Source organism: Adiantum capillus-veneris, chromosome 18 (genome assembly GCF_014529385.1).
Source record: "Adiantum capillus-veneris isolate H3 chromosome 18, ASM1452938v2, whole genome shotgun sequence".
Lineage (NCBI taxonomy): Eukaryota > Viridiplantae > Streptophyta > Polypodiopsida > Polypodiales > Pteridaceae > Adiantum > Adiantum capillus-veneris.
Window position 1 is genome coordinate 2610461 of NC_140948.1, and position 17897 is coordinate 2628357.

General features: G+C 44.0%; 1 protein-coding gene across 2 annotated transcripts in view; it reads left to right on the top strand.

The window, feature by feature from the left end:
- Nucleotides 1-2550: 2550 nt before the first annotated feature.
- LOC147435149 (uncharacterized) overlaps nucleotides 2551-17897 on the top strand; it is a 22877-nt gene continuing 7530 nt past the window's right edge. Inside the window, exon 1 of one of the 2 annotated variants that reach the window (XM_086487898.1) lies at nucleotides 2551-2766. In XM_086487898.1, coding sequence (XP_086344024.1) covers nucleotides 2614-2766 — 153 coding nt within the window. In that variant the 5' untranslated portion in view covers nucleotides 2551-2613. The remainder of the gene's footprint in view (nucleotides 2767-17897) is intronic. The other variant, XM_086487899.1, reaches the window with a different exon arrangement.

Here is a 17897-nt window from a genome sequence, read left to right on the forward strand (position 1 = left end):
TGTCTGAACGCAGAAGCCACCACGTGGCATTATATTTTATTTTTTTATTTTAAAAAAATAAACATCGTTGCCATGAATGCAGAAGGCTCTAAATAAAAAAGACTCCACGTCAAAAGCTGCTTGCAACGAACAAACCTGCAGACAAAGCTTGAAGATGCTTGGAACCTACGAAGTCCAGATCGAGCTGCTTTTGAGAGCAATTGAGCAAGGCAGATCGGCCTTCTTTTGTAATAAAGCCTGAATACAGCCGCCCCGATCTATCTCTCTCTATCTCCCACACACACATATCTCTAGATCAACTCGTCAATGCCCCCGTCAACACCATACTTTGAGCTCGAGGACTACGTTTGCAAGCATCCGAAGTACCCTCCATCTTGACAGGTTTGAAAGGTCTCTAGTACTCCTTTCCGGTTCTGCTCTGCTTGCTGATGCACGGACAAACATTGCGGAAAAGAATTTGTGTGAATCTTTAGAATTACGCATGGGGACTTGCTGCAAAATATTATTTCCATGAACATTGAAGGATGGCCGAGGGCACAGGGTTGTTGAATCTGCATGAGCTATAGTTGGAGCGAGTTGCGCATGCAGAAACGAGCTGAGTATGGTAGTACAAGCTGGACATGATGAGCACTCTCAAAGATTAATATTTTGTGCGATCAATCCATGGCAGTGGTCTGTTCTAGTGATACTGAAACAAAAGATATCATATTTCAATCGATGATCTGTTGGCCTAATCTAGATTGTTGGTGATGTAGACGGAAGAGAGGCCGAAGAAATAGAAAGAGTAATTGTCGAAGTGGACATGAGGGCAGAAAAGCTTGGCAAGATCGATCGACACACCGAAGCTTATGATTGTTAGCTGCTTGCACTTTTAGCAGAGAGTGTGACGGGATTAGTGGCAGACAACTCAATGTCGAGGGAAAGGCATTGGTGAATGATATCGAGTGGAACGCCACCCATACTAATGACCATGAGCGTCATATGATAGTAGTTCACCAGATGCGTATTTTGATTATTGACGAGCGGATTGAATATAGTGCCTTCCGCTATGGGGATGCCAACCTCAAGATGCCCATTATCATGTGTAGTTAGGAAGCATGATACATAACTCGGGTTAGTTAGCAAGGAGGCAAGAAGACATAATTGATGACCGAAGCAGCTTACAACACACACACACACACACACACACACACACACACACACACACACACAGTAATACTGATCAAAGGACATAGAACATAAAGTTACATCTACGTGTTTTGTGTATGGCAGGGAGGACATATATTCACAACACTGTACGTTCCAATTACACAAGCGCAACTCCAACTCGACAACACTGTAAGGTCCGTTATTTGCATCCAATTTCCATGCGCATGCGTTTGCTTGGCGCAACACATAAAAGCTACGGGGTAGGGCACGCCTTCCGTTTCTTATAATTTTTTGGAGAGACCACAGTGCCAGCTCTCCACCATACTTTTGTATGGCACCTCTGTATGTCGTGCACTGTATACTTTGCACTTTCAATCTGTGACGTTTCATTGCACGATGATATGTTTAACTATTCACATTGCTTTTTGTAGCTTGACTCAAATAGCGGCATGTTGATTAGACAATCGAAAAGCACCAGTACAACATTGCAGGTCAGTAAAGCACCTCATCTATTGTTGCATTTCATTCATGATTTATCTATTTGCTTGTTTTAGAATTTTCTGCATTACCTAATTTTCTTCAATTTATTTGGATCTCATTTCAAAACTATACACTCGATGTCAATCAACATTTGCACATGTTACTTACACACGCTACTCTTGGCATACGGTTGCTAGCCAATGCATGTATGTATTACAATAGTGAATACACAAGTAGAATGCATGTAGTGTATCACAATAATGAATTCACCTTGTGCATTATTACTTTAGCTCTAAATAATTGATTCCATATTATACATGTCCTTGTTTCTCCCGTACTAGGTATAAGTTTGAAGTTTTCAAGACCTAGAAGATTACAATCTAATCGTTAATAAGATAGGGAGAAAACTGCAACCAACTTGAAGCTAGCTTATCGTCCATATGGTAGGTCATGGTTTGAAATTATTGCATTGTTTAAAGATTGGAGCATGCAATGTGATATCTTTGCTCACAATCTAGAAATATGTCCGTCCTGTAGAGCGGCATACCTCACATATATAGTGATTTTTGAGGTCATCAAAAAAATGAAATAGACACTCTTGTTGCCCTCGCTTTTGTATTACTGCTGTTGGGCGCTTTTCCATCTTAGCGACAACAACGAGACTTAGCAACATTGAATCTATATTCTATTACCAATCCAAGATACCAACCACGAATCAACAGTATCCCCTCTCTATTCATAAGACCAATGAGCGATATTTGGACGTAAGAGAGGCAGACATTATAATTATAAAGAAGCTATCCATGAGAATTAGTCATTCTCTTGTTCCCTTCAGTTCTAGATGCTAAATGTCAATTTACATATGTCATGTTATATTCTATAGATGTTATATAGAAAGGCCCACCAAGCAAGACACGGAATGTTAAGGGCAAGAGGCCATTTTAATTGTCGTTTACATAACATTTCCTACAGCAGCAGACAAAGATGGCCATAGCTTGGCGCTGCAAGGGTTTCGTGTACATGCGGCGTGCAATGAAATGCTCACCGTCTCTTCCCTCGTCGTGTCGCGACGTTCAAGAATCATGCTCGGAGGCGCACCGAATGCTGGGTGGAACTCATGGTCTGGCATCATCCCGGGTACTCTCATTTGATGCTAAGTTTTTCTCGTGGATGGTAGTATGTAAGCTGAAGAGGAAGGGAGCATCGTTATCTGGTTGGTATGAATGTTTTAGAGTACAGCGTGCAATCTGCGTGTTTCCATAATTTGAAGGAAGTACCTTCCTTGGATCCTTTACGAAAGTTGCTATCATCTTTGAGGACTTTTTCTTTTTTTGGGCAACGATAAAGGTTCACACTGGATGCTCATTCAGCTTTCCTTTGTTGGCAAAGTTTTGATGGCCAAGGCATGCGTGGAACACGTCTACCTGTTTATAAATGTCTAATGGCAAAAGCCCTTTGAGGGAGGTTATTGAGACTTACACCAAAGCTTCATCTTTAGTCAAGGCATGTGTGCTCAAGGAGCTTTGCTTCTTTCTCATGTCATATCTACCAGACAAGGTGTGCAATGTGAGGGCCATGTATACATCAAGGTGGTGTGTACGACGAATGCAAAATGAACCTCTATGGAGGTGCGTAGTGTCGGGTGATGCGACCACGGTCTAGACTGAAAAGGATTGAATATCTTGCCCATGTGCAAAGAAAAGAGTATCGATGTCTCTCCGTTACCTTAGAGGAACCCATCGAAGTATCTCAGTGGGCTACGAAGAGTATGTAGTAGCTCAGTCCAAATAGCTGTCAAAGTGGTGGATGTAGAGGAAGAGTGTGAGCCAAGAAGGTAAGCACATCAAGCCTTCCTCATGGTTCAAAGACTGATGCTGTAGGTCGTAGTAAAGGTCCAATTGATGACTCGGATTTGGAATCATCTGTAGAGTGCTTGGTCTATATCCCAATGAAGTAAGCATGAAGGCTAGGTCTTTCGGAGAGCCTTGATAAAAGGGACGTGACCTCGGAAATTGCAAAAGCCATGCAACTGCCTTCTACATCATGAAACATTTCTGTACGTGTAGAAGAGATGGTGAATCACAATAGCATAAACATGGAGAGAGAGAGAGAGTGTCAGGTGCAGCGGAAGTGTTTATGGATTTAGCTCGGATCTAGTACTTTGCACAAACACAAGGGACACTTTACTTCACTTGAAAGAACTGAACTGAAAAGAAAGGGAGAGATGAGAGAGAAAAGAGACGTGTCACGTGACACATCCAACTCTATGTGTCCGTGGACAAGCTACAGCATGGTCAGGGTTCAGTTCAGTCAAGTCAGTCTAGATTTAGAAGTGATCTCGCACTTTTGTGAGTCTATTCGTAGACCGTGCATGCCCAGTCACTTAGTGTAGATGCATATCCTCTGGTTGCACACAGCATGATCATCGGAATTCCCATCAGAATCCATTAGAATCAGTTAGGGGAATTTTCCAGTGCATTTAGCCTATTTTTTCTATTTTTGGTATTTTTCACTTATTATTTTTAAGTGACTTTTCAACAAAAGTAGGTAGGGCAATTTTGCTAAGAAAATATATAAGCAAACCCAAGTTAGCACTTTCTGGCAGAAGAAGCAGCAGGAGCTCCCCGCTCAACAGGCATCTTCTCAGCAAGAACCCGCTGTACCCTCAGCACCCGCAAGCCTTGGCGACCTCACCTCCCCAAGCCTAGCGTTTTCAGTTTTGCCATCGCAAGCCCCCACCATTGTTTGGCGTTTTCAGCATTTCTTGACCGCAGCAGATACCTACACCCTAGCGTTTTTGACATCATTGGCCTCTCCACCAAGCTGGCGTTTTCAGCTATGCATGCATCGCCATCACCCCCAGGACCTCAGCGTTTTCACTAACGCTATCAGGCAGCCCAGCGTTTTTGGTTTTCAGCCCTTGATGCAGCAGATGAGCAGCGATTTCAGCAGTTAAGATTTGCAGCAGATTTAGCCCTAGTTGGTTGTAGAAGACCCCCATTTTCAACCCTAGAAAACGCAGCCAAAACAGTCATTTTCAGCCACCGAAACAGCCCCGAAATTCAGCAGTTAGAAGACCACAAATCTCAGCCCTAAAGTCGTCGTTGTCGTCACTGGCATAGTCTTAGGTTGCATCAGTTCATTGCATCATCATTGTACCACTTTGTGCAATCAAAAGTAGACCACTCTCGTCGACGAGAGTGGGGCCTTCGGAGGAGGGTTTTACAACGTCTCTGGTGTCGTATCTCTCTTCTCTCACTATCTCTTTGTCTCATACACTTGCACGCACAGTGTCCATTCACTTTGTTTGTGATCATAGCATTCTCTCATTAAGAACGGAAGGCTCTCCCTTCCATAAGAACAAAAGGAACCTTGAGCATAGTTCAGAGCACTCATCTTGAGCAAAGCGCAAACAATCATTCCGCTACATTTAACATTGGTATCAGAGCTTTGGCAGTGTTCTGTATCACTCAAGGAAAGAATCACAAGAATTTTTTTTTGCTTGTTGCAGTCGCACGAACCCAAGTTCGCTTGGGCGTGTCGATTCCTAATCGTGTTTTTGAAGAGTGACAGGAATCCCAAGAAAGAAGGGCTTGTTCAGCCTCCCTTGTGTCTCTTTTCACTCATTGAGAGTGGATTGTGCACTTAGCGGCCGGCCAATCGACGTGAGGTGGGAAAAAGCAACCTTGGTGTGAGCGCAAGGCCGCCAAGGGGTGCGCCCACAGAAAGGAGAAGAACTCGGGTGAAGAGAAGATCCTTCTCAAACACGGTTTGCAAGCGAAAGAAAACCTCAAGAACCCAAGACCCCCAAGAACCCAAGTTCCTCGTGAACTTAAGAACCCAAGAATCCACAAGAACCCACAACTTTAGAATGGTCATCACTCGAAGCGGAATGGATACTTCGCTTGGAGGTGATGAGCATGAGAGGCGAAGAAGAATTTTCCCCACCAGGAGGTTTTTTTGACCCTTCCCTATCTACGTTAACGATTGCACTAATTCCAATGGAGGAGTTGGAGCTGTTGTTTATGGAACAGAATTTACAACGCAAAGCAAGAAATGTCGCAAGAATGGCAACCATAGGGCGTGAGCGTGAGCAAGCACACTTGGAAGCCAAAGAACGACAAACCAAATTGGATCGTGAATTCAAAGAAAGAAAAGTAGAAATGGAACGCAGACAAGCAGAGAACAAAGCGATACAAGCAAAATTTTATCGCGAGACCAAAGCACGAATGCAAGAGATGTTACGACTCTTTTCTCAAGTTCAGGCACCGATGCAAGAGATTCGGGAAAAGGAGACTCTCAGTTTCTTCTTCTCCAACACATGATACACAGGATTTGCATGATTGTGTGAAGCATGATGATGATTTGATTGACAATGATTTGCATGATGATTTGGATGACAAAGATAAGCATGATGATTTGAATGATATTGCTAAGCATGATGATTTGGATGCCAATGACAAGCATGATGATTTGCATGATCAAGATGTGATTTCTCACAAGCATGATGAGTTGCATGAAGATGATGTGATTGTCCACAAGGATGATGAGTTAGTTGATGCTTTTTCTAGCGAAGCTAACCTCGTTGTAGATTTGATGAATCACGAAGGAACGATCTTGACTTTCGAGTCGAGGTCCAAAGAACCCCCACAGGACGATTGGATCATTCAGGAAGAACCGATTTTGGCTCTCGAGCCTAGGTCCAAAGAACCCTCACAGGAAGTATTATGTGTTCGCACGATTGATATGCACGCATTGTACGAGTGTTTCATTCGTGATCGTTTCCTGGATTTTAGTCAACGTCTTTATGTGATCTCTTTTCCTAGGCATGACATTATATGTTGAGCACGTTTCACTCATGAATGCGCACGGATGTATGCGGATTTTTCATGAAAAGCTGAAAAGTATGTATGTAAGGAAGTCACATTCCATGTCTCTTCCTTGGCATGACACATTCATAGAACGAGCACATGAAAGTATGAGCACCAAGCATGGGCATTTCCATTGTGAATTGCCACAGTTGATTGCTTTAGATCAAAAGAGAAAGATTCGATCTCATTGTTTGCGTGTGTGATGAACGGTTTGACACTCCGTCTCTTTGTTCATCTACATGGCATGCACAGTCTTTGAGGAAGACAAGATTTTTTCCACTCACTTTACATGGAATGGGTATGTTCATGGTTTTGTGTTGGAAATGGTTTCAGAAATTTTTAGCCATGGAGATTCTTGAAGAAAATAGACGGACGACTCGAGACGAAGTGGTAGCATTGAAGAAAACTGTCCTTTCGGCGTGGCCCAAAGAAGCAAGCGTTGCAGACCTTTATGAAGTTCAAGTACCGCACGACCTACACATCAGAGTGGGCCGGCAAAAAGTCTCTTCCAGGATTCCGGATGCTATTGGCGATCTCCCTCGACGCCATACAGCTCGGTACTAGTACCTCGCTTTTAAAAGGAGGGGATGTCACGTGACACATCCAACCCTGTGTCTGTGGACAAGCTACAGCATAATCAGGGTTCAGTTCCCATGTATGGTAGTATCGGCATGCAGCAAGGTTTCCACTGCAACCAAGGCCAATTTGGGGTGCCACAGGGTCATTTTGGCATGGCTGGTTTTTTTGGACAGCAGCCAGATATCGCACCTCTGACGCAAAATGTGAATGGCCAACACGTGCCGATCATGCCTACTACAGTGCCCATGTTGCAGACCATTCCGTATGACAACTTGGGGGCACTAGAGAAGCCGAAGGCTTACAAAGAAGGTGGTGCAGCAGTAAAGTTCAGTACCTTCAGTGGTTTCGAGGATAAGACAAAGGCCCTCACTTTCCTCCAACAGTTTGATACAGCTTATGCGGAAGGGAATATTATAGAGGCCTTGAAGGTTAGGAAAGCTGCCACTTTCTTAAAGGACAATGCGCTTACATGGTGGACGACATTGTTAATGCAAGGACAGGCACCCGCCACTTGGGTTTACTTCAAGCAAATGTTTGCATTTGCTTGGCTATCAAATGAATTTGAAGCCGATGTCCTGACAGATTGGCACCAACTTACTTCAGCTTCGTGCAAGAGCTTGCTGGAGTACAACAGGAGGTTTTGTAAAGCATTACTCTCAGTGACCTCCTACAGATTTGTGCCATTGACAGAGCAGATAGAGAAGTACTGTTGTGGGCTGCCTAAAGGGCTTCGCGATTACTGTACAAAGAACAGAGTGGCTACCCTTACTCAACTTATGGAAGTTGCGAACACTGGTCTTGCCTTGTTGAAAGGAGAGGACAGTGGATTTCCGAGCAGTGACAAAGGAGGGCAGCAAAAGAAAAATTCAGCGAAGAAGCTCTTTGTGAAAACGGCTCCTGATGCGTCACAGGGGTTAGAAAAGGCCACCAAAGACAAGGATTCAGCTGGGACTTCTGGAGCGCAGGCAAAGAAACAGAAAAGGAAGCCTTTTATGCGCAAGTCGCTCGAGGAAAAGAAAGTCCTAATGGTTGAGAACAAATGCTTCATATGCGAGCAGCGTGGTCACTTTTCTATCAATTGTTTACAAAGGAAAAGGCCAGCTGACTCAGAGGATAAAGAAGACCAGAAAGGCAAGAAGCCAAAACCCACGGCCGGTTTAGTGCCAGACATGGTGGGTGACAGGCCCAGCACAGATGCCAGTTAGTTATGCAGGGCATGGGGTAAAGTTAGGGATCAGACGGCACTCATCTTCTTCGATCCAGGTGCCAAAGCCAACTTTATCTCACCAGAGTTAGCTATGAAGCTGGGCATCAGAGTTGAAGAGATGGGGTACACAGCAGAGGCAGGGTTGGCATGTCCTGGCCACTCAGAGTGTGTTACTCCCATCATTGGAAAACCTCGTCTGCATATTCAGTCGTATGTGAACATTGAAGAGTTTTACATCATGCGGCTGGAAGGTTGTGACGCCTTGTTGGGGATCCCGTGGATGTTCCGAGTGCATGGAGTCTTGGATGCCTACAACAAAAAGATCACTGTACAACATAGGGGCAAAACTCACATCTTGGATGTAAAGCTTAGAGGAGAGTCAGTCCCTATTGTATCTGCTTCTGCTATCACTTCTGTAATAAAGAATCATCTTTCTGTGTACTTGATTTTTGCATGTGATGTCTCAGATAGTGATCAGTCAAATTTATCTGTGTTAGGTAAAGAAAGGTCAGCATTTTTGCAAAAGTTTAGTGACTGTTTTTCTGATTCATTACCGTCGCAATTGCCGCCAGAGAGACCTGAGGACCATCGGATAGATTTGGTACCAGGGTGTAGCCCACCAAATAGACCTCCCTACAGGGTTAGTGCGGCGCAACAGAAAGAGATTATGGGCGAGGTTGAGGAGTTATTAGAGAAGGGGCTGATTCAGCCTAGTTCTTCACCCTTTTGCTCCCCAGTGCTCCTAGTGCAGAAGAAGGATGGCTCATGGCGCATGTGTATTGATTACCGTGCGTTGAATAAGAATACCATCAAGAATAGGTTTCCTATCCCTAGAATTGATGATATTCTCGATCGTTTAGAGGGTGCTGCAATTTTCAGCAGGATAGACCTTAAGAGTGGGTACCATCAGATTCGTATAAGGCTAGAGGATGTGCACAAGACTGCGTTTAGAACGACATTTGGTCTTTATGAGTTTCTAGTGATGCCGTTTGGGCTAACAAATGCTCCTGCCACGTTCAACAGAATGATGGACCGGATTTTCCGCTCGCATCAACAGTTTGTTGGAACGTTCTTCGATGACATGATAGTGTATTCGAAGAATGAAGAGGAGCATAGGCGTCACTTGACCATTGTGTTCGAAGAGCTGTGCAGTCACAGGTTACTTGTCAATCCTAAGAAAAGTGAATTCTTCCTCGAAGAGATCCACTTTCTGGGCCATATAGTCTCAAAGGATGGTGTTAGAATGGATCCCGCAAAGGTCGAAGCTATCAAGACATGGCGAGACTTGAAGACTGTGTACGATGTCAGAAGCTTCTTGGGATTGTGTTCTTACTATAGAAGGTTTATCAGAAATTTTGCAGAGATAGCATCGCCTCTTCACGCATTGCAAAAGAAAGAGGTCACTTTCAGATGGACCCAAAAAGAGATTTCAGCCTTTAGTCAAGGAAAAGTTGACTTCAGATCCAGTTATTGTTTTGCCAGATCTCAGGAAGTCATTTGTGGTCTAGTGTGACGCGTGTGGCAGTAGCATCGGAGCAGTGCTAATGCAAGACAGACGGGTAGTAGCTTATGAAAGCCGAATTTTGCAAGGGCCAGAGAGGGCTATGCAAGTCTATGAGAAAGAGCTCTTGGCCGTGATTCATGCGCTTTCTAGCTGGAAGCACTACCTCTTAGGTGCTGATTTTGTTGTCCAAACAGATCATCAGACCTTGCGATACTTCTTGACACAGTCAAAGTTATCCGAAAAGCATATACGATGGGCAAACATTCTTTCCATGTTCCACTTCCAGATTATGCATGTGGAAGGCAAGAAGAATGTTGTGGCTGATGCATTATCAAGAAAGCCACAAATTTCAGCTGTGTCAATTCCTTATCATCATGAGTTAGATGACATGAAGGAACATTATACTGCTGATGAAGATTTTGCAAGGATCTTTGAACAGTTACAAGAGGGGCAACATCACGAGCACTACCTCCTCAGAGATGGTTTTATGATGATGCATGGCAGACTTTGTGTCACTAGGCCATTGCGACATAAGGTCATGGAAGAGAGTCATGTCCCACCGTATGCAGGGCATCGTGGCATTGCTGCAACAGTTAAAGCGGTAGAGACGTTCTTCTATTGGCCTACCTTGAGGAGAGATGTGGATGCCTTTGTGTGAGCATGCATAGTTTGCCAAAAGGTCAAGTTTGACAGGCAAAAGGCGCCAGGGTTGTTACAACCACTGCCGATTCCGGATAAGCCATGGGAAAGCATTGCTATGGACTTTATCTTTGATCTTCCAAGGACGCCAACAGGGAGTGATGGTATATGGACCATTATCTGCAGGTTCAGCAAGCAGGCCCATTTTATCCCTGTCAGGAAGAAGATAAAATCTGATCAGATGGCACGCTTGTTCATGTACAATGTGTTTAAGTACCATGGTATGCCACAATCGATTATCAGTGATCGTGATCCTCGCATGACCAGTTTGTTCTGGAGAGGATTGTTTGAGAACATGGGTACCACGCTCAAGTTCTCGTCTTCGTTTCATCCACAAATTGATGGACAGTCAGAAGAGGCTAATTCTATTGTCTTAGATCTGCTGAAATGCTATGTGTCAGATAATAAGGGCAAGTGGGAACAGTATTTTCCTATGCTTGAGTATGCGTACAATAATACGGTGCATTCGTCTACTGGCAAAGCACCTTTTGAGATTGTTGAAGGCGGCAAAAAGGTTCCTCCCATTTTGCATACAAAGGACAAGATCTTTGAGGCAGATCGATATGTTGAAAACATGGATGAGATGTATAAGAAGATTAAAGTTGCCTTGGAGAAGACTCAGGCAAAGCAGAAAAAGGCTGCTGATCGTCACCGTTGTGAATTGCTACTATCACCTGGTGATTGGGTTCTGTTAAGGTTCGAAAAGGCAAGGTTAAAGAAAATGAAGGGCAAGGAACGGCTGTTTCCTAAGCTCAGCATGCGTTACTATGGGCCTTTTCAAGTGCTTGACAAGATCAGCGATGTGGCTTACAGGCTGAAATTGCCTGATGCATGGAAGATTCATAATGCGTTTCATGTGAGTCTTCTAAGACCCTTCCTGGGTGATGTGCCAGAAGATATGCTAGATGAGGATCAGCCAGCAGTTGAGGAACTTGATGAGATCCTGGTACCTGAGCAAGTTTTGGCACATAAGGACAGAAAAGTTAAAGGACAAGTTGCAAGACGCTATTTGGTGAAGTTCAAGAACTATCCACCTATGGATGCAAAGTGGATGGAAGAGCATGAACTGTCAGAGTCACCAAATGTATTGCAGCTTTACCTTGAAGCCTTTGGGTTACAGCCTACTTATGCCCCAACCCAACGTGTGCAAAGGAGGGGTAATGATAGAGCTAGTACATCAAATGTACATATGAATTCAGTGCCATAGATGGAAATGGCAAAAGTATGAAGGCCTCATTAAGTCATTTGTATCTATGTATGTTATGACCTTTCTTGCGGATACATGCGATGATAAAAGAGTGTTAATAGCACAAGATCATCAGTGGCGTGTATTTATGGTATGCAATCGAGGACGTTTGCGATTTCAAGAGGGGGGTATGTCACGAGGACGTGGCAGTTATTAACCATGTCACAGAGATGTGGCAACTGCTAACCTTGGTTGTTGGTTTCTTTCCAATGGGGTTTATTTTATTTGTTTTGAGATCCTCTTTTTGAAGTAGCAAACGGTCGGACATTGTATGGCCAATGTGAATGGTAGATTTACCCGCAAACGGGAAGTGGTCGGCACTAGAATTCGTATGGTAAGAGGATGTCTAGGCTCAGAGCAAGATCATATAGGTCCCCCCGTCGCACTTACCAAGTTGGTGGATACTAGGAAGTGAACTCCGTAAAGTCAAGGTGGGACTACCAACAAAAAGTATCCGACATTTGGGCCACATTGCACTTTTGGATGCGATCCCAATGAGGATAGATGGTCAGAAGACCAGTGGGAGCCCAACGGAAGCATCTCCTAAAATTTAGGAAACTGCTATTTTGGGCCATGAAATGTGTTCGTGTCATTACCTTCGGTAAGACTAGGGGAACATTTTACAACTCTGCCGCGAAGTCAACTGACGCGTCGGTTGGGATATTTTTAAGCGGCGAATCCGAAACGGGAAAATGCTTGAAAATGCGCCAAGTGTCGAATTTTCATGCAGTTTCCTCTTGCAGAAAATTGGGCGCTGATTTTTAAGCTGGGAGAGGCCTCATTTCAGCTTTTGTCACAGGTTAAGAGCTATGGAGTGCTTCCTTTCCCTCTCATGTACAGTGTGGTGCTAGGAGTGATGCCCTGCACACTACACATTGCTCTCTCTCTCCCCTACGTGCAGTTATGTGATGCCCCGCAAGAGGGCTCTTCATTTGACTGATGTACAGTTGTGTGGGTTCATGCTTTTGTGCTGAGGCAAGAGCCTCCTTGAGCAAGAACAGGGGTAGCTAGCTGCTGCTCCAAAGCAGGCACTGGTGAGGGTCATAACCTCACCATACAGGTGCAAAATCAGCGCTGTGTATGCGCTGTAATTTTACTGTTTTTCAGCCATACGGACGCCAGAACCTTTGGGAATCGTGCCCCACTGGCAGAGGACAGTTAGGGGACTGTTTGGGGCTGAAAACAGGGCAAAAACCAGTAAATACAGCGTGCTGAATTTACTGTTTTTGGGCAGGAATCAGAGGGTATACGTCAGTGCAAGCGAGTTCCAGCAGGGGAATTGGTTTCGCGCAAGTTTTGGGGTTGTTATGTTGCCGAAATTTGGCCAAATCAAATGGTATCTAGGTGGATACATGTGAAGGATTCCCAGGACCTTACCTTGTAATTTACCCTCCTAAAGAATAAAGAAATACGGAAAGGGGCGCCAATTTTGGGGCCTACAGGTTGTCGGTGTTTGCTCGGAGTATTCTAGCTTCCGAGCTGTGTGTATTCAAGTGTTAATTCTCGTCGCAGGTTCTCTTTGCAAAGTGCTATGTGTGTGTGTATAAAGTAAAGAATTTCGGGTGAAAGCCAACGCCTACCGCCCTACGGGCCGGTTTCACTATGGCTAAATGTCGAACTGCTAATTGTGTGTCGATGGCAAGGGGATTGCTACCACGACGAGGCTACTGACAATTGCTGGCAATCAAGGGGCTGAGATCGTTGGCTGTTCTGGCTGATGAGGCTGATCAACTTGGCTGAAAATGTTGAGCAACGGTTGAAAACACTGAGCAACCTGGCTGAAAATGCTGAGGAGAATTGAGAGGAAAATGCTGGCCTTCTCCCCTTTCTGCTTCTTGTTGGAAACGTTGGCCATGGGCTGCCCTTTATACCCACCAAAGGCTGGGTCGAGCAGACAAAAGGCAGCCCCCACGATTCATTTAATCAAAAGGCTGAATTGACTTTTTAAATCATAAGGTCCTAAAGAGGTGGTTTGCGCGGCAAATTGCCTACACGATGAAATGCTATCTTGTGCAACAGAGGGTATGCAAGTGTGACTGGCCTGGACATGCACGTCCTGCTAGAGGCTGACAAAGGTGCGAGGCTAAGTCCTAAGCTACTGGATTGTGCTAGATTGTTTGCAGGAGTCTTTATATAGGTACTGGCCTAGCCTTTTGAGTGTCCCTGACCCTTGGCTTTTCAATTGTCCGACCTTTGGCTTTTCATTTATCCTACCTTTTGGATTTTCATTTATTAGACCTTTGGCTTTTCAATTTTATGATCTTTGGCTTTTCATTTATCCGATCCCTTGTCTTATAAAAAGAAGGGTGCCCCACTTTTAGGGCTGATTTGTGTTATGCGCCTCACTGTTATGGCTGACTTGTGACATACCTCTCATTGTGAAAATAGTAATTGTCCTCGATTACATCTGCAAACAAAACAACTGTAACACAACAATATATCAACTAATTAATCAATCATGTACTTGCATCAATGGTACAAACTAGATGGCATGCATCACATGTATCTGTCTCGAATAAGTTTAGGCATAATTGTCTAGTTCAATCTCAAAATCTCACATGCTCCATATGCACTAGAATCTATCAGATTAGTCATCAAATCCAGCTCAATCTAGAATTCCACGGATGTCTTTGATGCACTATAATCAATTGAATATCTATCTAGCGATCTCATCCTCATCAGAACTTTTGATATTCTGGAGTAGCAATATTAGCCTTCACATCCAGAGCTGATAGGCCTCTGACGGATGTCTTGATGCACTTAAACCATGTGGTAAGGTGCAGCGGAATGAATGTTTGAACTTTGCTCAAGATGAGTGCTCCGAATTGTGGTCAAGGTTCCTTTTGTTCTTATGGAAGGGAGAGCCTTCCGTTCTTAATGAGAGAGTGCAGTGAATACAAACAAAGTGAATGGACACTGTGCATGAAAGTGTATGAGATTGAGAGATAGAGAGAGAAGAGAACACGACACCAGAGACGTAAAACCCTCCTCCGAAGGCCCCACTCTCTATGGCGAGAGCGGTCTACTAATGATTGCACAAATCTCTACAATGCTTGAACTTGCCGATGATGTCGACGATGACGAGGATTACGACGAGACGGCTGAAATCTGGAAACTCTAAGGGCTGAAATCTGCAAATCTTCTATCTGTTGAGTCTGACTCTATGTCAGTGACGATGTCAATGACGACGGTAGTACGACGACGCGCTGAAAACGCAGATGCTGAAATCTGCGTTTTCCGGGTTGAAACTGTAAACCTTGCAGAAATTGACCGTGCGGCAATGTAGGAGCTTGGGAAACAACCTTTTCCTTGATCTTCATCTTCTTTAATCTTGCCTTTTCAAATCGCAAAAGGACCAATCACCTTGTGAAACAAGAGTTCACGTTGGTGACAATTAGCAACCCTTTTTTGCTTTGCTTGAGTCTTCTCCAGTGTCAGAGATTGCAACCTTTCAGGCTCTCAAGGAAAAGTTGACAACAGGACCGATATCGGGCATTGCGGCAACATAAGTTGGTTGTAAATGTGAAAAAGAGTGAGTTCTTGCCAGAGAGACTTTTTGGGACACATCATCTTAGCGGAAGTTGTAAAGATGGACCCGGCCAAAGTTGAGACCATTTGTGATTGGTCCGATTTGAAGAATGTTCATGAAGCACGATTTGTAAGGTTCAGCGGAATGAATGTTGAACTTTGGTCAAGATGAGTGCTCCGAACTGTGCTCAAGGTTCCTCTTACTTACGGAAGGGAGAGCCTTCCGTTTCTTTAGTGAGAGAGGGAAATGGACACAAACAAAGTGGTGAACACTGTGAATGAAGGTGTATGAGACTGAGAGAGAGAGAGAGAAGAATACGACACCAGAATGTTGTCAAAACCCTCCTCCGAAGGCCCCACTCTCTATGGCGGGAGCGGTCTACTTATGATTGCACAAATCTCTACAATGCTTGGACTTGCCGACGATGTCGACCACGATGAGGACGACGAGGAGATGGCTGAAGTCTGAAAATGCTAAGGGCTGAAATCTGCAAATCTTTATCTGTTGAATTCTGACTCTATGTTGATGACGATGTCGATGGCGACGATGCGACGACGACGATGCATTGAAAACACAGATGTTGAAATCTGCGTTTTCTGGGCTGAATCTGCAAACTACGCAGGATTTGACCGTGCGGCGAGGATGTGCTGCGGGAAGGTGAGATCTGCGAGGTCCGGGGGTTCTACTGCGGGTACTGACTGCTGAAAACTGAAAATGCTGATGCTTGTGGGGATTCCGTCGCGAAGATTGCAAAAACGCTGAAGTGCCTTGCATATGCAAAAACGCTAGGGCTGAAATTGGTCTGGCTGCGGAGAATCTGCTAACGCTGGGAGTCTTTTGCTTCTTGCTGTTGCTAGGAATCTGCAAGATAAAAAACGTTGGCTGATCTGGTCCAAAAACGCTAGGTGTTGCAGTCTCTTGCAAAACGCTAGGTCTCTGTGGGGTTTTGCTGAGAAGTTGCCTGCTGAGCAAGGTGCTCCTGCTCTCTCTTCTGCCAGAAAGTGCTAGCGCTAGGTTTCTACTTATATAAACTTAGTAAATTTGCCCTACCTACTTTCCAACAAAAGTCACTTAAAAATAATAAGTGAAAAATGTCAAAAATAGGGAAAATAGGTCTATGCACTTTAAAATTGCTCCCGGTGGGTTCTAATTGAAATCTGATGGTCATGCTGTGTGCAACCATAGGATATGCATCTACTCTAAGTGTCTGGGCATGCACGGTCTGCGAACAGACTCACAAAAGTGCCAGATCACTTCCTATTCTAGACTGACTTGACTGAACCCAACCCTGGTCATGCTGTAGCTTGTCCACGGACACATAGGGTTAGATGTGTCACGTGACAGAATATTCATGAAGCTCGAAGCTTCTTGGGTTTATGCTCATAATATCGACGGTTTATTCGAAAATTTCCAGAGATAGCTTCTCCTTTGCATGTGTTGACTCAAAAAGGTGTTCCTTTTACTTGGGGACCGTCAGCTGCATCAGAGATTGCAGCCTTTGAGACTCTCAAGGAAAAGTTGACAACAGGACCAATATCGGCTTTACCAGACTTGCAAAAGCCCTTTGAAGTTTACTGTGATACATGTGGTTGTAGTTTGGGAGGAGTGTTGATGCAAGAAAGCCATGCTATAGCTTACGAGAGCAGAATGTTTTCACGACTTGAACGGGTTGCACAAATTCATGAGAAAGAGCTTTTGGCAGCTATCCATGCTCTTACACAATGGCAACATTTTCTACTCGGAGTTGACTTTACTGTCTTTACAAATCATCAGAGTTTATCAAGGTTGCATCCGTACAATGTACTGATAGGTTCGTACAATACAACCGTAAAGTACAGATCTGTACGTATGGATAGGGATCCGTACAGATGTTTTTTTTCAAAGAAATAAAATCGTGCATTGTGAGGTTTGCAGAACTTATTAGAGTCGGGACTTCATACTCCAGTCTTGGATTATTATTATGTATTTTTTTTTATGCTCTTTAGTTTTACGAGACCATGACATGAGACATTTGAAGCTGTTTGGCTATAGACATTGATCAGCTTTGTGTTTTTACTGTTCGGTTAGAGTCGTGGACTCTAATCTTTATTTGAAGTCTTGGTAAATGCATAAGTAAAAGTAAAAAGTACGCTTAGTTTTAGGCTTTTTGAAAAAAAGGACGAATTTTTACGTATCTAAAAACTCAATCCATTCTGTAATATGTACCTTATTTGTACCGAACACTACGTACGTAGCTACCTTGGAGTTTATGCCACTTTTTGTCTCAGAAGCAGCTTTTGGAAAAGCAGAGAGGTGGGCTAACATTCTGTCACAGCTTCATTTCCAGATTGTCCATGTTCAAGTGACAAGGAAAGGACAGAAGAATTTAATGGCAGATGCGTTGTCTCGCAAGCCCTTTGTTCTAGCTATTTCCGCGATTCATCAAAGAAGCTTCGAGGGTATGGTAGATCAGTACGCGATCGATCGTGATTTTGCAGACATCTTTAACCGGTTGCAAAGTGGGGAAACAGTTGTAGGCTATTCCATATGGGACGACTATTTGATGCACAAAACAATGTTGTGCGTTACACAACCTTTGAGGGAAAAGGTTTTGACCGAGTGCCATTGTCCATCTTTTTCCGGCCACCGCAACA